General features: G+C 54.0%; 4 protein-coding genes across 4 annotated transcripts; 1 reads left to right on the top strand and 3 right to left on the bottom strand.

Moving 5' to 3' along the window:
- Window positions 1-715: 715 nt before the first annotated feature.
- On the bottom strand, window positions 716-4,430 carry NCS54_00577300 (Hypothetical protein; the record flags this gene model as incomplete). Its single annotated transcript, XM_053151260.1, has 4 exons — window positions 716-2,894; window positions 2,965-3,688; window positions 3,742-4,107; window positions 4,229-4,430. 4 exons carry the CDS (start codon window positions 4,428-4,430, stop codon window positions 716-718), a joined length of 3,471 nt encoding a protein of 1,156 aa, XP_053007235.1.
- An 8,345-nt stretch (window positions 4,431-12,775) lies between these two features.
- On the bottom strand, window positions 12,776-13,658 carry NCS54_00577200 (Hypothetical protein; the record flags this gene model as incomplete). The annotated part of the gene is made up of 2 exons (XM_053151259.1): window positions 12,776-13,244; window positions 13,300-13,658. 2 exons carry the CDS (start codon window positions 13,656-13,658, stop codon window positions 12,776-12,778), a joined length of 828 nt encoding a protein of 275 aa, XP_053007234.1.
- A 456-nt stretch (window positions 13,659-14,114) lies between these two features.
- Window positions 14,115-15,221, top strand: NCS54_00577100 (Hypothetical protein; the record flags this gene model as incomplete). Its single annotated transcript, XM_053151258.1, has 2 exons — window positions 14,115-14,496; window positions 14,551-15,221. 2 exons carry the CDS (start codon window positions 14,115-14,117, stop codon window positions 15,219-15,221), a joined length of 1,053 nt encoding a protein of 350 aa, XP_053007233.1.
- A 97-nt stretch (window positions 15,222-15,318) lies between these two features.
- On the bottom strand, window positions 15,319-17,293 carry NCS54_00577000 (Photolyase/cryptochrome alpha/beta domain-containing protein; the record flags this gene model as incomplete). The annotated part of the gene is made up of 2 exons (XM_053151257.1): window positions 15,319-17,068; window positions 17,124-17,293. The coding sequence occupies 2 exons, from the start codon at window positions 17,291-17,293 to the stop codon at window positions 15,319-15,321; spliced, it is 1,920 nt and encodes a 639-aa protein (XP_053007232.1).
- Window positions 17,294-23,637: the final 6,344 nt, after the last annotated feature.

The raw sequence follows: 23,637 nt of genomic DNA, 5'->3' as shown, positions 1-23,637 counted from the left end.
AGACTTCACAAAGAATTCACGTTAGACTAAGTAGAACAGAATATGAGGTCAAAAACTTGTATTCAACTCGTAAATCGCTCTCATTTGTGTCGACAGATGCGCACAAAGGGATATATATATCTCTCAAAAGATGTCTTGCAGATGCGATGGTAGAAACCATCCAGCACATGAATTATATCATACAGGAAAAACCGATAAAGCAGTAATCGCCATTCATGGTATACGGGAAAACGCCAGCTCCTCAGGCTACTTCTCTCAAGTGAACCTCTTTTCCTTCACCGTTCCCAAGAAACCAAACATGTAGATTTTTCGCCAAAGACGATATGATATAGCAACGCATGTGCCCCGTCACCCATCTGTCGGCAGATATATGCCATGGACAGGGGTGACTGCTGAGCATGCAAAACAGTACGAAACAAGCAAACGCATAGTGTGAGCCTGGACATGCACCAGATGGCGGGGAAGATAAGGGGGTATCGAATAGCTCCGTTTAGAGGAGTTGAAGTCGAGAAGATGATGTTGTGGTATCCATGTGCAAACAAATAAAAGAAGCGCCAAGGGGCAACGTAGAAATACGTGTAGAGATGGCATGGGGAACATCCAGGTGATGGGGTCGTGATGGGTCGTTAATCAAGCCGAAAAACCAAGACGCCAAATCTTCGCCGCGCGAAATGAAGCTTGAGCAACAAGTGTCGAAAGAAAAGGGAGAGGGCACTTAGGCCTCCTCCATGATGCCGCCCTCGCCACCGCCCTCCTCGCGCCACTCACGGCTCTTCTCCGTGAGACGCTTGACGCCGCCGACGCGGGCAGCCCACAAGCCCTCGATAGGGGTGCGGAAGGTGAAGGCACGTTGGGAGCTGATAACACCAATGGCCTGGAGGACGGCCTTGCGGCTGTCACGGCCAAAGACGGCTGGGTGGTTGATCCACTCCAGGCTGCTCTCCAGCTCAGCATCAAGAGCTGCAACAGTGCTGGCGTCGATGCCGGCGCCGAGACCGAGGCCGTCGTTAGAACGGCTGCGTCCAACAGTGGGGAAGCCGTTGATCGCAGAGGAGGTGGCCGACGCTGGGGGCGAAGGGCTGTTCTTGCGGTCGGGGGTAGTGGCAGGTCCTGGCGAGCTGTCGTTTCCAGGGTGAGGAGTCGACGGGGCCGATGGAGTCGACTTGTTCATGGGAGGGATCGGGGGCAGCCCTCCCTTTCCGAGACCCTTGAGGATCGATCGCGTCTCGTTGAGGAGAGTGTGGGCACGGTCATGCTGGCCACGGCTCACCAGAGTCAGAGCCCGAGTGAGCATATCAGACGTGAGCAGCTCCATGCGACGCTGCACGATGCTTGGGTGAGGAGGGATAGGAGGAGAGTTCTGCCATGGCTTCTTGGAGCCACCGCTAGATGGGAGCATCGTGATGGCCAGGAGGGATGGGCGGGGCATGTGTGTAACGGTACCCTCCCGGAGAATATCGCCCCAAGAGAGATCCGCTTGGATCAAGGGCACCTCCTCAACCGAGAGGGTCCTCTCATTCTCGTTGTCCATGGAGCCGCCAAGGGCTTCCAGACCCGACACGATGTTGTCCCAGGGGTCCTGAGGCAACTGCTCCTGAGAAGAGTTGTCGGGAAGAATGACCAACTGAACGAGAACATCCCGCTTGTCACCGAATCGGAGGTCGCCAAGCGAGGCTTCCGCGTCCCGGCCGGTAGCTCGCTTCGTAATCTGCAACGCGCCGCTGATCTTATGGAACTTGGCAGGGGAACCCTCGGGCAGCTTGAGCTTGAGCTTGACGTTCTGGTGGGACAGGGTCTGCATGCTTCCGAGGCAGCCAGCCAGACACTCGCGAAGCATCATCCAATCCTTGACGTAAGTGTAAGATGCCTTGGTCCTGGTCGACAGCTCGATCATAGTATCGGGCTTGTGTGTCATGCCCAGACCGAACGAGTGAATAGTGATTTTAGCCGCCTCAGCTCGGGAGACGACGAAGTCGACACTGTCGGCATCAGAGGTGGATGCGTCGCTGATGAGCATGATGGACGCAATGGGGTTGTTATACTTCCTCTGCATGAGGAGGTCCATCGCAACGTTGGCACCCTCAACGACATCAGCGCGGTGACTCTTCTGGCCAACAGGCTTGATCGAGGACAGGATATTGCTCCAGCCAGGCCAGGCCTTGGTCGTCATGCCAACAATTGGGACACCACCGCCTCCTGAGCCGAAGGTGACCAAGCCCATGCGGTCTCGCTCACCAAGAGTGTTGACCATGAACTTCAACGCATCACGGACAAGGTTGATCTTAACACCTTGCATTGAGGAAGAGATGGGCACCACAACGACCACGTCAATAGGAACATGGATCGAGTTGGTCATAACGGGGCTCCTTGGGAAGTTGGTATACTCGGTCGGTGCAGTTGTCACTGACCTAGCACCACCCCAGGATGAGGCCACTGAAGAGACCCGTTGTGGGCGCGAGCGCTGCCACTCAAGCTCCTCATCAGTCTCAGACTCGCCCCGGTCATATTCGGGGCTCCGGACAGGTGATGTCTCAACGGCATTCAAGTCAAGGAGGGCTTGCTGCCACAGCTTGAGTTGGTTGCGGTTCTCGAATCGGAGGTGGAACTGAGGCAGCTCGGCAACTGAGAGACTCAGTGTCAGGATGTTCTCGTCAATGTTCCCAGTCTCCGACACCTCGTTAAGATGCTTCTTGATGAGGATGGATCCCTTGAGGGTGCATCGAGTTGTCTTGCGAGGTGCGCCATTCTCATCCCACTGCTGCGCCATCTGAGGCGGGATCTTCTTCTCCTTGACGCAGATAAGCATCTCGGCAAAAAGGAAACACTCCAGCTCCTGCCATGAGACTTTATCTTTACCCACTCTAAGGGTGCCATAGAGTCTAAGCTTGCCGAATCTGTAAAGCAGTTAGTTGTCAGGTTCCAATCGGTGATTGAGCTGTCCAAAAACACAGCGCCACCACTAACCTGCTAAAGTCTAAGCCGTGCCAGTTGTCGACGCGGTTGCGAAGGCTATCAGTCATCTCCTCCAGGACTTCTGTTGATTCATAAGGGTAGAAACGGGGGGCGCTTCGCGCAGGCGAAGGTGGCCGGCCATAGGCCTCCTCGGCACGGTTGACCACAGGAGGCGGTTGAGGAGCTGGTGCTCCCAAATCTTCCGGATCCGGCCTCCACTTGTTGTCAGGCACCTCGACAGTGACCAAGCAAGTGAGAGTCTGTTGTTGGCGTGATCGGTTGAGGGTGGGGAATTCTGAGCGCACCGTCACGATCGGTGCTGGGATAGGATTTCGGGTGATGCCACGAGGGCTAGTAGGTGTCGTCTCCATGGCCTGAACGTCGTAGTCGTGGCGCCTGGGAGGTCCGCTCTGTGTCGTCTCGGGATATCCTCCAGATGATGCAACTCCTGTGGCCTCGCTGTCGCTACGAGCATGACGCGAGGGGCCGTAACGATCTGAAAGAGCCTCTCGGCTATCTCTCAAGCTACCCCGAGCAACACTATCACGGCCACCGTGTTGCTGTTGCTGTTGTTGTTGTTGTTGTTGTTGCTGCTGCTGCTGCATATGGCGTCTTTGGTTGCTCTCCAGACTGGGTGGTCGAGCAGTCTGGGTATCCCAAGGAGTTGCTGTCGGGGTAGGTGTCATATTAGACCTCGAGTCACTGCCTGCCGAACGGACGATATTGCTAATTTTCTCTGTAATTGAATTAGCGCTTTGACAAAGCCTTGTCTTGGAACGAGAGGCGTACCTATATCAATCACATTACCACCTCGGCTAGTGTCCAAATGCAACGGCGCATCGCATGACGGGCAGTATTGTGATTCAAATTCACGGATGAACTCGTAGAAGCACGCCTCATGGGAGACGTGTGAGCAGGAAAATTGCAGGATGCGCTCGCCTCGCAGAGTGTGCTCAAGAGGCTCCTCACACACAGCACACTCACTGCCCACAAAAGTGCGCTCTCGTCGCGAGCGACTCCGATCAGCGTTGGTAGCCATTACGTTGTTGTCAATGCTTCCGACTCGACGCGAATTAGTGCTAATACCTGATCTCACTGAGCCAGCGGAAGAAGCTGAGCCCTGCCCTCGAAGAGATCTGGCGGTGATCGAATGTCCTGTGAGACCAAGTCAGTAAGACATGGGATAATTGAGTTGAAATCGCATTGACTGGCTCAAACTCGAGCCAGCCAAGAAACCCAAAATGGTTGCCGTGCGACTTCCAAGCCTCTGACGCACCTTTTTCAGGATAGGTCGGTACTTCTGAGTAGGAGTTGGGGTCTGTGCCGGTTCGAGGTCTTCGGCTGCTTGATTTAGAGGATCGGGAGCCAACCAGGCCGAGGTCGCGAAGGTTCGCGGCGATTGCCCTGTCGTCCTCCCGGGTCTTGCTTGAAGTGGTAGATGCGGCGTAGTCTTGGTTCTTGCGATGTCGGCGAAACATTTAAAATCGACACCGTTTGAGCAGTGTGTCGTCAGGGAGATTAGGTTGCAGGGTGAAGCAAGCGGTTGGCGTTCGACCAGAGGCGAGAAGCGATCGCTCCGAGTGGGACAAGAGAAAGAGGGTGTTTCCTTTAATTACACGGTATCCAGCGGGACAGTCTGTGCATAATGCAAGATCCAGGTCGGTGAGAAGAGATATCGGTGGCGCGATCGTACTCGAGGAAAGATGAGATTAAGACTCGACTTCAGCGGGGAGCGGAACGTCTGAGAATCCAGATTGGAAGAGCGTTGGGCAGGCGGTGCGATGAATGCGATGCGACGGGATGCGATGCGACTCAATACCCTTGTCGGTAACTGCGCCGCTGAGATTCGGTGAATTGGAACGTCGGCTCGGCCGTTTCGAAACCCGTCAAGAGGGGGGAGAGAAGAGGAATTCGCAAACGAAACGGGGCCCGAAGCAATTATCAGTGACTGCCTGAGGGAATTGAGCGTCGAGCTGTGTCTTGTCGCTTGTGAGGATGCAGTTTGCGTGGGATGCTGTTGCTTTGCGATACGCCGGATCCCGATACTTTTGCTTTTTAGCAATGCGCGATGTGATGCTGACCCTGGATTGTCACTCACTTTAGGAAGTGACCCAGAGGCTCTGCTCCACTGACGGTATAGGAAGCAGCCACAATCGTCTCACCACGGCAGTCGTCAGACGATGTCGTTGCTTTTTGTCCTTGGGGGCTCGTCCGATGAAGACGTTTGGCGGAGAGAAGAGAGACCGTCTTGGTTGTGGGTATAAGAGTTGTCGATTTTTCCTTTTCGCTAACGATTTTTTTTCTGTGTCGACGTGACTTCCTTTCTTTTTTACCTTTCGTCCAATCCCGCCTTCTTTCTAGCGGCAGGAATGGAGGCAGCTAGTTGTCCTGGTTAAGGGCGGCTTTGCTTGAAGGAAAAGGGAGAGGAGGGAAGGAAGGAAGGAAGGGAACGAGGGGGGAGAGCGGGAAGGCGAGATAAGGAAGAAACAAGATTATCAGCACTTCACAGCAGCAAGAGCAAGAGCAAGAGCCAAAACCAGAGAAAGGTGCGGGCGTGGTGGGCCAGGGCGACTTTTAAGGAATCGGCTTGCTCTGGTCTTCCATGGATGGATGGGATGGATGGGATTTCATTTGCACCGTACGACCGGGCCATTAACCTTGACTAGCAGCAACCAAGGGCCCGCGGTGTGGTGCTAAGATGTTTGGTGCCAGGTACAGACGACAGGCAGCACGCACGACGGAACGGAGCAAATCCCCTTGGAAGCTTGGGTTGTTCTTCCATGGATGGGTCCAACGCTGCCACCACTTGACTTGACTTCCATGCCCCTTCTTTCTGGGGGCCGCCCGCCCAGCAAGCAGCCCAGCAGGTGCCTCGCGCAGAACGATGTGCAAGGATCCATGGATGGCTGCTTTCGCTCGCGGTGGCCGGAGTGGGTCCCTCCATTAAGCGTCCACGGGTCCCCCCTGTTCAGCTTCCAAAGGGTCCGGGCTCCGCGCAAGGGCCCCCCAGGGCTGCGCTCAGAGGCCGGCTCCACAGCACCCAGGGCTCCCGGCGCCCCCCCGGCGCCTCCCCGGCAATCCATCTCCAACGCTCCCTTTGGATGACAGAGAGACGGCTTCCCCCCCCGCCCCTTGGCTTTTCCCAGCGTTGAGGTTCCTTCCGTCGAGGCTGGCCCATTTCCAGATGCTCGGAGTCCAGAATGTATTGGATGGACGGGAGCGAGCCGATGAGGCTACCCAGCCATGCCCAGGTCAGGTCTCTCTTTGTGCCAGAGCAGGGCGAATTCTCGGGGAAATGGGTTCTCTAGAAGGACCCCATGTTCCGTATAGGGAAACTGTTAAATCTCTTGACTCGTCGGGGCTGTCACCTAGAGCGAACCAAAACCCTTCGGTCTTCAGGAGTGCAACCAAGGGCCAGGGCTTTGGAAGCCACCGCGGCCAGGAGGAGTCCAGCACCGGCGAAGCACCAGTACCCAAGCCTCCCATCGCCCAAGCTAGCGAGGGGTCCTGCCTGGAAAAGTCTCTTCTTCCTTGGGTCATGTACGTATCCGACATGCGCTGCCCTTGCCCGGTGCCACCACGCAGTCAGTGCGCAAGTTGCTCGATGGCGTTTTGGCGGAGTCTTTCTTTGGGCTGGATGTCTGAGAGCGTTAGGTGCAGCGTCCGTCCGGGGGATGGACGGGTCTCCAGCCATCTCGATGCAGAAGGAGGGCTTTCCAGGGGTTCTGTTCTGTCTGGGCTTCCATCCTCTGCAACTCGGCCGGTACCTTTTCACGTGGCTTTCACGGGACTTGAGCGATCATCACCACTGTGAGCGACAGTTCCAGCTACCAGGGTCGCATCCCCAGGGCATCTCTGACAAGCCCACCATATCACACACCACACACCACACACCCAGTCGTCCTTGTTTGGCAAATGTGTGTCGTTGCCGTGGCTGGTGGGTAAGGGAAGGGATCCAAACCCAATACCGGCGGCATTGAACCTGGGCACACGCGAGAGAAACACCAGACAAGCCAAACCAAACCAGGTGCCGCGCCGCTGTTGCAGTTGCAGTCGCCTCGCTGGACAGCTTGTTTGCCTCCCTTTGTTGGTCCAGCTCACCGCGAGACGGAACAGAACAGTCACGCGCGTTGGGTCCGACTCAAAGCGCAGTCCAGAAGGAGGAATATCTCTCAGATCAACCCAGTCCAGGCCGTGCGAGCGAGGTTGCAGGTGATGCGGCCGACAGCGTCAGCGTTCATTGGCGAGCCAAGTGTCTCTCCACCACGCACAGCAGGAATGCGTCTCACCTTTCAACTGCGCGGAACACTCTACTGGGGGACGGATACGTAACGGAGGGGTTGAGGATTCATCCTCCAAAGCACGTCCGGAGGAGGCCGAATTCAAGACTGACAGTCCAGTCTCGCTGTCGCCGTGAGCTAAGCACGGTCGTCGACTGACTACCTGTCCTGTCCTGTCCTATCCTGACCCACGCTCGAGATCGACCACCGGCTCCTACGGGAGTGCCCTTCAACATGGAGCTTCTTTCAAGAGACCCGCCAGCAAAAGATACAGTGGTCCCCGCGTCAGAGATCAACTGAGCCGTACGAGATGAGACTGAATATGGTGGATGACAGTTACCGAGTCAACACGTTACGCTGTTCTGCCCAACTCGCTGATCTCTTCGCAGGGAAACGGTGCTATCTAATTTTTTTTTTAAAAAAAAAAAAAAAAATTCAGATGAACAGTAACGATATTTGTTTTTTAAATAGACGGGTCAACATATAGTGTTCAAACTATTGCTGCTGGGGTGAGTTGATATTGTTCCTTGATATGATCCATCACCAAAGTCGGCGCATAGCCTAGCGGATATTGGCCAAACGATAATAGTCGATAGCAACCAGAAAACTCAGTTAGGGGTTTGACGATTCAAGCCCTGGGAAAAAGAAACCAGACCCGGTCTGGAATTCTGACCCAGGCGGCCAGCTGGTCACTATCCAAGCAGACCCCTCAGGTTCGTCACATCCCCTGCGAGATGGAGCACCTGCTGATAGGATTGTCCACCAGGTGGCCACCGCGGCGACAAGCGGCAAGACGACAGCTTCCGCAACGGGGCGAAGCAGAAGCGCTCAAACACTGACCTGTTGCCGAGACAGATTCCTCTCAGGCAAAGGTGGACGAGATGAGACAAGCCTGAGAGGATTTCAGGGGTCGCTTGTTTCTTGGTGCCGGATTTGTTTCTGTTCTGAAACCGAAAAGTCTCAAGCACCCATACAAGCAGGCACCTTAAGACGGCGGCTTTAAGACAAGGGGCTGCCTCTGTCAACGGTCGGCAACCACCTCAACGGCGCCCGGAAAGCCATGGTGGTTTAGACCAAGACTCCAACGCCCACTAAAACGGTTACATGACGGCATGGTCTGCCGCAAACGTAGCACAGAGGGCGACAAGCCTCTGGCCGGGCTTGCCCTCAAAACATGTCGCCTCGCGTCCGCCGCGGTTGTAGCATGGCAAATGGCCATATAGCGCGCGTGTTAAGAGCATCGTCAACCAGACGGCGTCGTCCCACGTCCACCACTGACATCGATAGCGCCCCGTGGCCCCCTTGTCGCCTTCGGTCAGGGTACATGACAAGAGAGTTGAAGTGGATGAAAGAGGCGATTGGCCGGGTAGTCTCCCCGGCATCCATCCGTGTTGGGTTGGGCTATCCTTGAGCCAGCGACCGTGACCTGCAACGAGAAACCAAGAGGCAAGCATTTGCGTGGTCATTGCTCTCTTGTGATACTGTCAACGCCGGACCATTTGGGGAGATCAGATCGACAAAGAGAACTACAAGATTCGAAACTGATTGTCGTATCTACCACAAAGAGGTCCAAAGTAGCGATGAAAGGTCGAAACCGGGCTGAAAGAATGCCGCTGTCCAAGCCTCAGTCAGTCAAGTCAAGCAAGACAAGATGAAGGGACGACTACCACCTGCCGTGGCATTGGACCAGACCCCAACGGGAGGCTATCCCCAAAAGAGCATGTGGCGCAACACGGAACCCTTCCCTTCCAGGGCTTCAGGTTCCAGTCCAGGGGAGAGTCTGCGGTTCTTGGTACCTCCCTTCCAATCCTGATTCGATCTAGCCCTGGAACCCCAGGAGCAGCATCCTCATCGGAAATGAATTGCAGGTTGGTTCCTTTCGCTAGCATAACCTTCTTGGGAGAGTCGTGAGCTCCCTTCACATCACGGCTCTTGCTTGCTGCAATGCAACTGCCAGGTTCGAGGCGCGATTGCGGCACGGATGGACACTCACTCTCGGCTCTCGCTATCCCTCTGCTGCGCATACTTCGCTAACAGCGCTTGGCGGGCTACCTACACGCGAGGCGGCAGAACAAATAAGCGACCTTGTTTGTGTGTTTGTCTGCCACACAGTGCATCTGAATGCATCTGATGGTGTGCAGAGGTCAAGCCTAGAAGGGCTCGAGAACGGAATCGAAGCGTCATTCCAGCAGCTGGCTTGCATACGGTCATCAGGCCTAGCGTCCTTCTTCAGCTGTTCCAGCGAATCTTCTGTGGATATCGCCCTTCCATGAGACGCCAGACGACACCACTGCATGAAGAGCTGCCCAGTATCTGTCTGCCAGACGACGAGGTCAGACGGGGCGAGCCGATGGGGCGACAACTGACACACAGACACACTTGCATACTGAGCGCGAGGAGCATGTTGTATGCAGTCAGGACCCCTGGAATCCTCCTTCGCCTCAGTTGAAGTCGGTCATCCATCCATCCATCCATGGGCCTCATCTTATCTCAGAGGACGAGGTCCAGCACCATCTACACAGACCAGGTGCCGGTGATCTCGTTCGACTGCCGCTCTCGCTCACTAGTCATCCACGTTGTCGGCCAGCTTGTCGCCCTGTACCGTATCCCGCAGACACGAGGGTTCGCTGAGCCGTCGAGCAAGGTTATCCAGACGTCCGTCCGAGCGCGCAGGCGGAGACGTCTCCCATGAGCGATAGCACAGGGCTTCATGCTGGGTATCCCATGCTAGCTCATCATCTAGCATGAATGATACCCGCCGTTATTATTACGGTGGCCTTGCCTGTCATGACAGACGGCTCGCCTGTGCGAGATGATCACATCATCCACAAGATGGATTCCTGCCGGCGATGACATATGTCTTGTTTGGGGAGGGGGGGCTGTCATGTTGGATTTACAGTGCTCGCAGGGGCCTTTTTGCCAGTGCCCCTTTCTTGCCTCTTTCGAGAAGACTTCCGGGGTTCAGCTCCCCAAGCTCACTCAAAGTCTGGCGCCACGCAACCGTCAAGTTGGTGATGGCAAATTCGCCAGGCTCTCCACGCCTTCACACCTATGCCCCGTGGCTTGACTTGACCTTGACTTGGAGATGGCACGGACCTTTGGCCGCAGAAGGCCTGCAGCACTCGCGCGTGGCTCCAAGGCCAAGTTCTGGTGGGCTCATGCAAGTTGGCTCGGGGATCATCAAGATGGCGCCCCGCCTCAGCCCGCTTCGCAGTCGAGGCGAATCATGGGCCGAAGGCATACAGCATCGGGCTCGCTCTTGAGCCTGCCAGGTCTCAAGAAGCACTATTCGTTCTTTTTGCTCCGGCCAACTCACAGCTGCCTTTGCTTTTTGCCGTCGTGCAAGATACGATCTCTTTCTCCGTCCACATGGGTTCCTTGGCAAACAAGAGTCGGCAGCACCAGGTTCGGGAGGCCACCAGTGAGTGGTCAATGTTGTGGCTCTCCACAGAGCTGAATTACCCGATCGTGTTCTGCTACCGTTGCTTTTTGTCCGATCTAAGATTCCGCTGCCGGTAGTGAGCCTCTGCAGTCAGCTTTTGATAACGATTCCTGGATACCTGAAGGCCACCATGGTACAAGCCACGCAGCATCAAGAACAATCATGGCTAACCCCAATCACTCACTCGGAATCATTGGTTGCAAAGGGTCCTATTGTCTTGTAGCATGTGTCAACTGTGTCTCGCACGTCCACTGACACCTGCTGTCACGTTAATCCCACGTGGCTGACTCGGCACCATGCTCTGCTGCCCAGACTGGGACAGCCCTCCTTTTTTTTGCTTCTTTTTTTTTTTTATTCAACGGCCATTCCAGAAACAAAAATAGTTCAGCAACTTCCGAGTCCCCGAGACATTTGTTGGTCTCAAGTGACTCAAGTGTGTGCCGGCATGCAGGTCGATCGCCAATGACAGTCGGGTCAGACAAAGTACAGATGCTGGAGGTATGAAACGCGAGTCAGAGCGTCCTGTCCAAATTGCCTGCGTCGATCTCCCGAGCTCAGCATATTTTATGCAGAAAGCATCAAGGACAGGCTTGCCAGGTGATATCATTCCGTCGTCAATCAACTAGGTTTCATAACCTGCGCTCCATGGTCATGTAAGCAGAGTGGTTGGCTTCTGGTATCCGCGCAGGCCACGAAGCATTATGCATTCTACTTCCTGCCTCGTGTGGTGTTGGCTTTGGTGAGGTGGGATTCGTCACTCCATGTCACAGTTTCCTCGCCTCTTCGTCTCGCATGTTTGGATGAGGATTGGCAGCTGACTATATGTGCCTTGTTATACATGGTCAGTTCCGGGGTCCTTGAGGACTATTGATTCGGACCCATCCCATCTGCTACGGGCTTCTCGAGGACCCGGTGTTCCGCGCAGCTATGTGACGCCAGATCGTCCGGTCCTAGGACAATCAGCTGGTACAGCACAGCCATTCTGCCGTCAGAGTTGACTGACTCTACGGTTGCTGTCAAAATTCAAGGCTGGGAAACCCGATATGTTCCTGACTCTAACCGTTTCATCCCTCCCCCCTGACAAGGACTGGTGCTGCAGTACGAAGCCAGGGATCAGGGCAGTTGAAGCCTGCTTCGAGCGTCTCAATTGGGTCACAACCCTAGGAGTCGACGATGGTCCACAGCAGCAAATCCACCTTTTGACGCGGGGAATAATGACTGCATTCGTTGATGAATCCTTCTTCTCTGCTTCCTTGGATGTGTGAAGCAGCTGCAGGTCCAGATGACGGGGCCGGGTCTGGAGTCTTCCGGTTCGTCGAAACTTTCCGGTGACGATTATCGCGTCGTCGTGCCTCCAACTAAACTTGTGTCCGTCCATATGCATGCCGATCCGTCGACGGTCGCTCACCAAGAAAAGGCCCCCACATGATCTCGGTAGACACGCGGCGATTCTCTGACTTGGATGTGGATATGGCAGCTATCGCAATGTCAGAGTTTGCGGATCCGTGTTTTCGTTCTGCGTAACCACGGATGGATGGGTGATAGCCGTCGGCAATGGCGAGCTTAGTCCCTCGGGATCTCTTGCATTAAGCAACTTGCCGTGAGCTAGACCAGCGTCAATGCTGATCGAGGGGCCTCCCCGTGATCCAGGCGGTGGATTTTGTCGTTGCTCTCCCGTGGATCCATCCAGTGATGGTGCAGGGTAGCTGACGTTCGACCAGCTTCAATGGAAACAAATTGGACGTAAGTAACTTGACTCAGGCTTGAAACGTGTCGATTTTACCAAGGCTACTATCATTTAGCTGTCATGGCGATGATATCTATTCGTATGCACGTTTGCTGTGGCCAGTCCTGCTGAAAACCTGTCATGTTGTCGGCAATCAGAATGTTTGATGGTATTATGCATGAACAACCGCAAATCAACGTCCATCCAGTATCTCACAGCCTACCGCTCGCCTGTGGCACATGGGATGTGACTAAATGCAGCCGAACTGTCACCAGAAAACAAACGTGCATATGCTATTCTAGTCCATCCAATATTAGGCCATGTACATAGCAAACAACATCAACGCCAATGTAAAATACCCCCTCCCACATCCTTTTACTTGACCAAGAACCCAGACCGCGGCTTCGCAGCGCTCCGATTTCGCTTAAGCAGCAGCTCCTTGGAACTCCTGGCGTGCTTGCGCAGCTTGGGCGCCATGCTCTCGTCCACCTTTTTGGCCACGCGGTACACCGTCGACCCGACCCTCTCGTCTTTGGGTCCGCGGTTCTGACGCGCCAAGGTCCTCTCCACGGCGGTGACACGACGCTTCCTTGGCCGTGCCACCGCCTGATCGTCCTCGTCGGCGCCCTCGTCCTCGCTCGACGAGTCTGTGAGGAACTCTGCAGGTAGCAGGTTGGGCGTCTTGGCTGGCTGTCGCCTTTGGACTGCAGATTCGGCGGGCTCAGCTTGAGCTGGAGCGCTTTCAGCGGCCTTGGCCTCGTCCTCTAGCTTCTTGCGCTCTTCGGCTTGCTGTTTGAAGAGGGTATCCCTTTCCCGGCGCTTTCGCTTCTGTGCTGCGGCTTGTCTATATAGAAGTTAATGGCTATGGAATTGGGTTGACAACTAAGGGCAGGACTCACTCTTGGGCAGCCTTCTGGGCGGCTTGGCTAGACTTTTTGATATCAGATGCCACCTTGGCTGTGGAAACAGCCTCAGGAGCCTCATCGTCACTGGATTCCTCTTCCTCTTCCTTCTCAGGAGCCTGTACCACGGGCTTTGAAGGTGTAGGCGTCGGGATCTCGTCGTCATCCCCAAAGACCATCATGGTTCCCTTTGTCGGTGCCGAAGCTGGCTTTGCGCTCTGAGCGGAGTCGTCATCCTTTGCCCGGACGGGGAGTTTGTGCTGTATCTTGGAGTCGTCTGATGCTGAAGACTCGACTGGCGTCTCGACTGGAAGACCCTGGTCGGACTTTCTCTTGCGGGTTTTTGCTGGTGCCATTGTTTGGTGTCGCTAGCTGGTGAACGCTCTGGTGAATGTATGCGACGAGATGAGATGAAGAGAACACCGTAGTCAATCTTCTGATTTTTGTGCGATGCCGAAAATGAAACCGAAATAATCTCTTTCAAGTGATTATTCAATATGAAGCGCGACAATTAAGCGCCTCACCCAGAAAAGATGCCGAGTTTGGACGTGAATCGTGTCTCAAGTTCCCTTTTCGATGCTCGAAAAATTCAGAATGAGGTTGGTTTTTCGGTGTGCTCTGCTCACCTTGTGGCTCCTCGAGACATGATTGGTCCGCTCACCTGTGGCTGCTGGGATTGTGGCTGGTGTGCGATTCAACCTCATGCAACTCGACAACCTCACTCCCGAGTTGAGCAATTGGCAATTGACGGGCTCCGAGGGATTTTACTCTGGCGATTGAAATCCAGAGATAATTGATACCAATCGGTGGCCATGTCTCGTCACTTGAGAGCCCGCCGGCTCTGCTCACAGATGCTGCGCTCTACCCCGAAACCTCTGCCCACAACGCAACCTTGCGGTTTGAAAGCTGTTGGTAGCAGTCAATCCACCAGTATCGCACTATTTCAGGCACATTCTTATGCCACGCAACAAGCACCACGGGCACCGCGAGCGCCAAAAGCACCAGCAGCCAGACCGTCCAACTCGGAGCTCTTTGATATTTCAAGCATCACACCCGGGGACATCAAGGCAATCATTGATATGACGGAGGGAACATTTGACACCTTGTCTCCGGAGGAATACCACAAGGTTGCTTTGCTATTCCAAGACGCCATCAAAAAGGGGGCATCTCCGTGGAATGTCAAGTTGTCAAAAGGTGAACAACCCATGTTGATAGAGCCCCATGGATGAACTAACAAGATGTATTTAGAGGATGATGTGCCGGCGCATGTTCTACATGAACTAGCCTGCATCTTGAGATTTGCAACCAGACAGTCTCAGTTATTTGCTGGAGCCTTGTGGACAGCAGCATCAAACATGGGCTACAGGCCGTCGACCATCTCCCTGGCGAGGGAGCTCATCGGGGGCGGCTTCTGGGGCAAAGCCTCGCAGTACAGGAACGTCGAGTCCCGCTTCAAGCAGATTGTGCAAGAAGGGAAAGACAGAAATGCTCTCACTGCCGAAGGTGAGAGGCTCTACAGGCTGGGCATGTATGACGCCGCTGTAAAGGTGCTACAGCGCGCCCTCGGCCCCGAGGGTTCCGAGTTCGAGTGGAAGCATCACTGTCAGCTGTGCCTCGGGAGATTGTATCTCAAGCTCGGAAGGACTGCTGAGGCCAAGGAGTTGCTCGAGGGGATTGAAGGGGCGGGCTCTGGAGAGGCGGCTGTCGAGCTTGCTGAGCTGCTTCGAACGAGCGATCCTGACAAGATGGAGCAGTACCTTTACACGGCTGGCATAAACGGACGCTTGGAAACATTTCGACAGCTTTCAGAGATTGAGTTTGAGAAGGAGGCGAGGGAGACGGATAAGGCGTCTAAGAGGGAGCACAATCTCTGGGCGATGGAGTGGTCTCGTCTGGCGGATGAGAGGGAGAAGATCTGACGAGGCCACTTTACGACTCTGGTACTGTACACTATAATCTGGCTGCATCCGGGAGATAACTGTATCCAGATACGGGCTATGGAACAAAGCCCCGTGTTCAAGTCTTTTGCTTCTTTGCAGCCTTCTCAGTACTGTGTCTCCTCCCGCTTCGTTTACCCACAGTCTCGCCATCTTGATTCTCAACAGATGCTGTACCCTCCCCTTCCTCCCGAGCTTCATTCTGATCTCTATCACCTTCATAATCTCCTCGATCAGCGTGCTCCCCATTGTCGCTCTGGATCTCACCCTGGATCTCCCCATCATTACCGGAAGGGAACAGCTCCCTCCAAGTTCCATCCAGAACCTTTTCATCGTTTCCATGAAGTCCGACCTTGTACGCTGTCTTCATGGCAGCGAGGCACGCATCTCGTCTCTTTGAAAAGTCAAACATTGGCTTGGGATATGTGCCCTCTTGGACATCGTTCAGGCCATCTCCCTTGACACGGACACCCGCCTTCTTCTGATCGGGCAGAGGGGCTTTCCACGGCTCGTATATGTACTTGGAGTCCATGCTCTTTAGTTCAGGCACATAACGGCGGATAAAATTGCCCTCCTTATCCCACTTCTGGCCGAATGAGACGGGACTGTAGCAGCGAAAGTACTGGGAGAAGAAGGCTGTGCAGGACAGCCACTGCCAGTTCCCAGCGTTGCAAGCAGGCTCGTGATCGATCAACCACTCTTCAAAGACCTCGCAACCGCGCTCCCAGTCAATGTAGCATCCGCCTCTTGTGAGGAAGCACGCCACGGCGTGACGTCCAAGGTGATGAATCCAGCCCTCTTCCTTCAGCTGCCTCATGAGTGCATCGATCCAGGGGAAACCCGTCATGCCCGTCTTCCACCTTTTGAACCAGATGTCTGCTTCTTCAGAGTCGATGTGGTATTCCCCGGTGATAAGGCTGGTTTTCGGATCTCTCTTGGAGGGAAGATGCCAGGGGATGAAGCGGCAATACGGATTCTTGGCAGTCTGCATAAAGACCTCCCCGAGGGCTGCCTGAGCTGCAAAGTACATGTCTCTAAAGAGAAGTTGACCGATGAGACTCTCTGGAGGCGATGAGGCCCCCTTTCCGTAAGCATCGACAACTTCTCGGACGCGCCAGTAGAACTCTCGCACAGAGAGTGCCCCAAAGTGCAAGAAGGGCGACAGAAGAGTTGTGGACTGCGGCTCAAACTGGGCCGGGCTCGTCTTTGGCTTCTCAAACTTGGCTGTGTATTTCTTGTCGGCAATGATCTTGTCGAGTGCCTCGAGAGCAAGAGTTTCACCTCCCCTGTGGGGAGTCGTCGCTGATGGAAAGCCCAGCTCTTCCATGGTCTCGATAGCAAAGTCTCCGTTTGGACCAGCTATCTTGGTATATGCCTGATCCTTTTCTGTCCTTTGCTCTGAATTGAAGTCTGGTTTTGTCTCGGGCTCTTCTTGCTCAAAGTCGACAGGCATCTCTCCAGGATCTGGAAGATGTTTTGGAGCAGGTATCGGCTTACGAACCTCGCCGAGCCTAGCACCAGCTTGCTGAAGCTGGGTGATTGACATTGTGGGCTTACCACCGTGCTTCTCGACTATCTGGTCGCTATCCCAGAGTGTTCTCCCCGTGCGGACAATGACCTCAACGCCTGCCTCCGTGGCAGCCTGTGTGACAACATCATCCCGTTCACGGGCATAGCTGTCGGTGTCTTTCTCAAAGACGAGATGAGTGACATTCCAGGCCTTGAATAGCTTTGGGAAGAGGGTCTGTGGAGCTTCTCTGAGGACAAAGAGCTTCGACTTGGGGTTCAACTTGGTGATGGACTTGGAAAGGTCATTCTGGCAGTCAAGTCTACGTTGAGTTAGCCCACGAGTTGAAGACACCAAGGCATTTCCTTATCACTCACAGAAACTGCCATCGATTAAGACCACCACGCGCTCGATAGACATAGTGAGGATCCCACGTGAAGATGGGCCAGAGCACAGCCGGGTCGAGGTCAAGAGCGGCCTTGAGAGCTGGCGAGTCGTGCAGCCGCAGATCAGTGCGGAACCAGTAGATGACGCGGGGCTTCCCCATTGTAAACTTCACAGTTTCTGCACCCGAGGTAAAGTAGGAATCAAGTCTTGCTGAGATCTCGTGGTGTTGGTTTTTGACAATTACAGAGTCAATGATGTCAACAACTTGTTAGTGCCCCGGCCACCGGGCTTTGAGATGGATCTGAGACAAACAATTAAACTACACGGAGAGATTTCTATCTGCTTTCGCCGACTCTGCTCAATGATTCGTTTGGAGAATCTATACTTTCTTTGACTCTTCCAATTGTCATGTCTAACAACCTCTTGTGAGGTGTGAGTGTGCTATACCGCATGTCGCACAAGGTGGATCTGCTTGCTCTGCGCCCTCACCGGGGTTACTTCCAGATACAATCATGTGAGAATAATTGTTTTGAATAACAAATCTCGCTCAATATTTAGATATTAAGATATAGCGGAAAAGTTCCCACAGACGGTGCTACTCTCGATAATCTGCAACCCAACTTAGCAAGAGTTGCATCGGTCCGGTCACTATAGTCCACGTTATGGTAGTTTCAGGCAAGTCGTTTTTCTGTGGCATATATGAAGAGAAGCTATAGATGATGCGAGTCACAAACCCTGCACGTAGCAACCAGCAAGCTTGGCCATCTCTGTCGAACGAAATCATGACCTGACTTGAGATTTCAATCTGAGAACTACGTGATCTGAAGAAAGGCATGGCCTATGCCTGTGCAAGGAACCGTCTCAATATTTCCCCCGGTCAGTTGATCATATATATTCTACATTTTGTTGTTCGACATTTATCTGCCACAGCCGGATAAGGGTTTAAAGATGAACTGTTCTCGGACGCAACCCTATTTTTACCAATGCGTCTTCCCGGGGTTGTCTCTGGTAGCGCCAGACCGGGCCCTATATTGCGCGGTGAGTATGTGCTGGGTTTCAGGTGGTCCCTGAGTACAATGTCTGCGATGGACAGATACTACTGACGGTTTCAGGGTACTTCTCCGTACTTCTTGATGTCTTCCCTGTTTAGCTTTTAGTATGAGCCGTGATATTGCTATGTAGCCAATGTGACGCTACTGGTGTCGCCCGGAGTTGTTCACTCGCACTCCAAGGTGCAGGGATTCTGGGCACTGAGTCTCGGGATGAAGCGCTGGAGAGTCGGGAGATGTGATTTGTATACGACAATCATTTACACTGAACACAAGGACGGCATGTGGTTGTCTTTGGCGGGCTGCCGTCTTTGGGGGGGCAAGCAAGCGCTGCGCCAGAGATTGAGCTGAACCCAAGCAACATGCCGACAAAAGGGGCACAGCTGATATCTGTCTGTTCAAAACCTATCATATATCAAAGAACCTCTTATCAATCGATCAGCAAGTTGCAACCCATCCCCTTAACCCACGTGCCCCGCGAAAAGACGACCAGTTCTCGGAAATGACACCGAGACATGGGTAAACCAAGACACGGGCTCAGAGCGGTTTATCAACCCTGGTCCAGATCTAGCCCGGCCGATAGTCCAAGGTCCAAACTCCGCGAGACAGTGTTTCAGAGGCCCAATTGTCAAATAGAAGTTGCAGTTGTAGCTGTCGCCTGGTCGTGGCAGCTGACCTAGTGCTGCACGCACAGCCAGCGGCTGAGGAGTTGTCAAGGGAGTTGTCATGACAGCGGCAAGTCAATGATGGCATATGCTGATGTTTTCCTGTTCTCTGGTTTCTATCATCTAGTTTATTGTCGTCTTGTCTAGACTTTGTTGCCTTGTGAGTTGAATCATGTCTCACTGCTCAATGTTGTTTTCCTTCAGCGGATAAAAAACGCCAAAGTAAACAGTCAGACAGTTGGCACAACTACGACAAAAAGCGGTTTCTCTTAGCTGCATGCTCCTTCTTTTCCCGCTCAATGTAACGGGAAGGACGGGAAAAAAGTCTGACGCACTGCAGCCGCTTAGACGTTGGCGTACTCCACCAGATTGTCCAACCCGCGGTTTAGGGTATGAAGCTCTGATTTCCGAGCCGCGGGCTTGGTATCTCGCCAAGGGGAACATGTGAAGGCTCTGAGGCATCATCTATCAACTGTGTGCGCGTCTTGTGGGTAAGGTGACGATCAACTGCACGCCGTCGATCAACTGGGTACGTGTGAACACTGGGTCTCAGAGGCTGAGACCTCGATCGAGGCGTGTGCATGAGGTTTGCTCACTTTCATTTCCTACGAACTGAACTGAACTGGAGCCGCGACATGTCATCGACCTGAGCAGTCAGATCCTAGCGGCTCAGCCTCTTAGCTCAGAGACCACCGTTGAGAACTATCGAGGAACGGCGTAGATGGCCATGCGGCCATGCAGAAGCGAAATTCACGTCATGCACACTAGAATCGTGGTTCCCCAACAATGGATCTGTGTCATTGTCTCGAAGCTCCCCCACTTTGGCTGACCAGAGCTTGAGCCAATGTAGAAGTAAGTAAACAAAACAAAACGAAAAAAAGTCAACATAAACATCAACTTCGCACTCTTCTCCTCGGTGAACATTGCCGTTGTCGATGCACACCCTCGAGACTGAGTGGGGTTGTCCAACATCAATGCAATTTCCACAACAATAAGCTTTGTCTTGTCAATCTGGGAGCTCCTTGCTTACCAACAAGAAATAGTCCGTTCAAAGGCCCGCAGAAGTATCCAGAGCCTCAACGGTGCACATAAGCCGTTGTGGAATGCGCCAAGCAAACAATTTTAGATACTGGATTTCAAGCTCATATTCTTGCTCAGTTAGGCTGAAATACCGCTCCTGTTGGGTGTCACAAGAAGAAGATGTACGCGTGAAAGGACTCTGTTGACTGGCTGTATTAGGGTTAGCTATTTAAAGATCGATCATCGTGATCATCCATAGCAAGCTAGAGCGATTGAGCTAACGACAGACCAAGTTTGGATCTATCATCACTCGCCTCGCAGTTATCAACGAGCTAAGATCTCAAGTCCTGAAAGACAACCGACGATATCGGCAACCAGCCGTGCACGACAGGCGGGAAGGATCATGTGCAATATAGAAGTTGATTGCTCTCGGTCTACAATGACGTCGTTTCGACGGGTGCAATATGCTGCCAATATACCATGGCAAGGAGACGCCGGCGAACTTCACCGTTGATCCTGCGGCCTCTCAGTTGACCATCGGTACCCGGCCGATCCAGGCGGGAGCCCGTGGATGGCTGAAGCCTTCTGAGAGTGGAGTTGAAGGAAACTGAGGACCATCGTGGTGCCTGCCCCGATGATGAACACTCTGCAGCATCATCCCGGCGCGGGGAAACACGAGAGACTACGACAATAGAAACAAAACCACCTCGATCTGTAGAATTGCTCCGTCCATCAAGATTCGGTGGGCGGGGTATTTTTGTATACACCCAGAATGTCCAAGGACCTGAGACACCGATCTCGGCCAAATTGGGCATGAAAGACCTGAAGCTGAGGCATCTTCACTCGATGAAGCGAGCTACGTGGCTCTCAGCCAGCCAACATGGCAGAGTTCATCACCAACACAAGACTTTAGACCATCGGAGCCGGCTTCGTATTTGACAGCTGTTGAGGCGCAGCAGATACCAGCAACGACAGCGAGCGGGACAAGAGGGAGATCCTTGGACAGATATGCGGGGGTTCCGCTGGGTGATTGGCAATGAGCGTGGTTCGAAGGATGAGCGGAGGTACATGATGCCTTAGCGAACTACTCAAGGCACTGGCCATGAGGTTGGTTAGTTAGTCACGGGAAGAGAAAACAGCACCTCTTGATGCTATCTGCGGCCCCCGTATCCCGATACGTACGGACGTCGAGGCAACACCATGGCGTGAGATGTGAGAGTGTGCGACGTGTCGATTTCCACCCACACCCTATTATTAGCAAACTCCCGATGTGATGTGATGCGATGCGGGGGCTGGCTTGAGCATCCAGTCGAGTCAAGCCAGCCCATGAGCTCGTCTTCCCCAGAATCTCAGTCAATGTCTCTGATCAAGCCGGCGAGAACCTGGCATGCGAGACATTGGCCTGGGTGTAACCGTCGCGAACCGCAGTCATAGGTTCGTGGCATAACCACTCAGTGCGAGCAGCGCAGCAAATCCGAGAGGACGCCTCGTTCATAAAAAGAAACAGACCAGTGCCCTGTCGCCAATCAGACACAGCATCGGCACCCTGTCGAGATCTCCCCGGAAATGCCGCGACTGGGATGGCCTTTCTTGCAGGATTTCCCTCTCCCTTTCCGCCTGCAGGCCCAGGAACAGTCGGAGGCGCAAGGGTCCTCTCTTTCGTTTCGTGAGCACGTCACTTGCGAGTTGACCGCTCCACCAAGTGGGCGACGAGCCCGACATGTTGGATGAAGGACCACGAGAAACTTGGAGTTATCCAGCCTGATGACAGGACCAACCCTCGCAACTGATCATAGCCAAAGACCCGGCGAGGCCGGGGATTGAGATGGGCTTTAGTGCCCGATGCTTCGGGTCCTGGCCCGCCGGGGACGAAATAAGGCTGGAGGAACAGAAGAGTTGGACGTAGCACGGCATGCCGGAGAATTCAGGGCGGGGCATTACAACGTCGTCAGCGCTGAAGCTGGCTCGATGTGGCCTGGAGCTTGACTCTGATGTTAACTTTGACCAAGAGCTGCTGCAGCTGAGATGAATTGACTTTGAAGCGTATGCGTTTGGGGTATCAACGGCGACAAAAAGAGGCTGGAGAGAGGGGAACGCTTGAAGCGAACCTGAAGTTAAAGCGAAGGCAGAGTCAAAAACGGCCAGGGCAAGACCTCGGGACGGTTGAAACATGGCGTCCCGTCCAGCATGGCCCGCACATGGGAAGAGGAACCGGGGGGAGGGGAGAGACTTTGGGGCTGGCCAGCCATGATGAGACAGGGTCATGATGGTCTCGAGACGCGACCAGAGCTAGAGGAGGCAAGGGACGAGGCCGAGTTGGCGCTGTCTTGGCCGGTCCGCCTCTTGATCATGGCTGTTGGTTGCGAGATGATGGCGCTGAAGGGCGCTCCGAGAGAAAAGCAGGGTCCGTGTTGTGTCCGTCTTTCTGAATAGGCACTCATTTCTTTTCCCTCTGTCTCTCAGCAGAGCGTCATTTCGCCTCTGGCTGACAGGATTGCAGTGCATCGGCCAGCTTGCTTACAGCATCCTCCCACCCACGCGCTCGCTCGCTGCCAGAGAGACTTTTGGGGGCACGTTTTCGCTCCATGGGCTAGCCTTACGGCGAGCAACCTTGTGCAGGACGGCGTCAAATGCACTGCCCTTTTCTTCTCGGCCGCCCTCGGTGGTGCTCGGTACCATCGCGTCCTCTCATTGGGAGGGAACCTGCTTTGGATGCCACATTTTGCTTTCGGGGAATGAGATGGATATGTCCCGGGGTGTCCCTCAAAACTTGCATCCATGGATGGGAACATGAGAGGAGGAGGCAGAGAGAAAAAACTTGAAACAGTCGGGGCAAGGGCATGGGTGACTGGCTGTGCCTTTGTGCCTTCCAAGAAATTGAAACTCCCGTTGTGCCTGCCCCACTGTTCAAGGAACCAGGCAGTTGATCCTGGTGGTAATTCCTTCCACGATTCTTTCCAAAGCAAGGATCCGTTGGTGACTTGGGATTATTCAGCCGGCCAGTCTTGCTCACCTCCCTTCATTTTCAGCTCGGACAGCCAATCTCATCTAATCATTCATCTGCCTGGCCTCGAGAGGATTCTTCCTCGACCGGGGAATCCCTTAACCCGCCCGCAGACTGCAGTTGAGTTGAGCATCAACAAGCGAATGGAAGTGACGTCTTCTGGTCCGCCCACCGTGCTCCAATCAGCAGCATCGCCTCTGATCAGCCTCCCCCCTGTCTTCGGAGAGATTCCCCAAAGTCTCGATGCGAGGAGGGAGGGTCGCGTCGCTTCGCTTCCTTCACCATGAAGAAATCGTGACGATACAGTCGCCAACCTCGCCTTGTCCAAAATTTCGACACGCGAATGGCGCCGTTGCTATTTACTTGCAACTTGCCCTTTGCGTGTCGCGATGCAACGTCATGTCAACAAAGAGCCGAGTTCTAAACTCAACGGTTCATGGCCCCGTGCAGCCCCGACGCCGCCGTCTCACAACTCACAAAAAAATTGCTAGAATTGGATCGAGGGGATCTAACGCCAAAGGTGCTAGGGCAAGGTACCCGATGGCCAGCTCTGGCGCACACCCAATGATGTCGTCAGCAACGAGATGAAAAGAGGACTCCTCGGCTCTTGATGGCGCACCATGAAATGCCCAACTCAGCATGGCGCACCCAGGGCGGCGGGGAACCCAGAGGCTTCGTCGACCTCGCTATGCCTCTCGTGCTCTAGCCATGGAGATAGGGCTTGCAAGATTTTTTCATCTCATGCTGGCCTGGGTGATCATTGCCA

This window comes from Fusarium falciforme, chromosome 4, assembly GCF_026873545.1.
Source record: "Fusarium falciforme chromosome 4, complete sequence".
Lineage (NCBI taxonomy): Eukaryota > Fungi > Ascomycota > Sordariomycetes > Hypocreales > Nectriaceae > Fusarium > Fusarium falciforme.
Note: the sequence above shows the minus strand (reverse complement) of the source record. Positions and strands in the feature narration are given on the sequence as shown.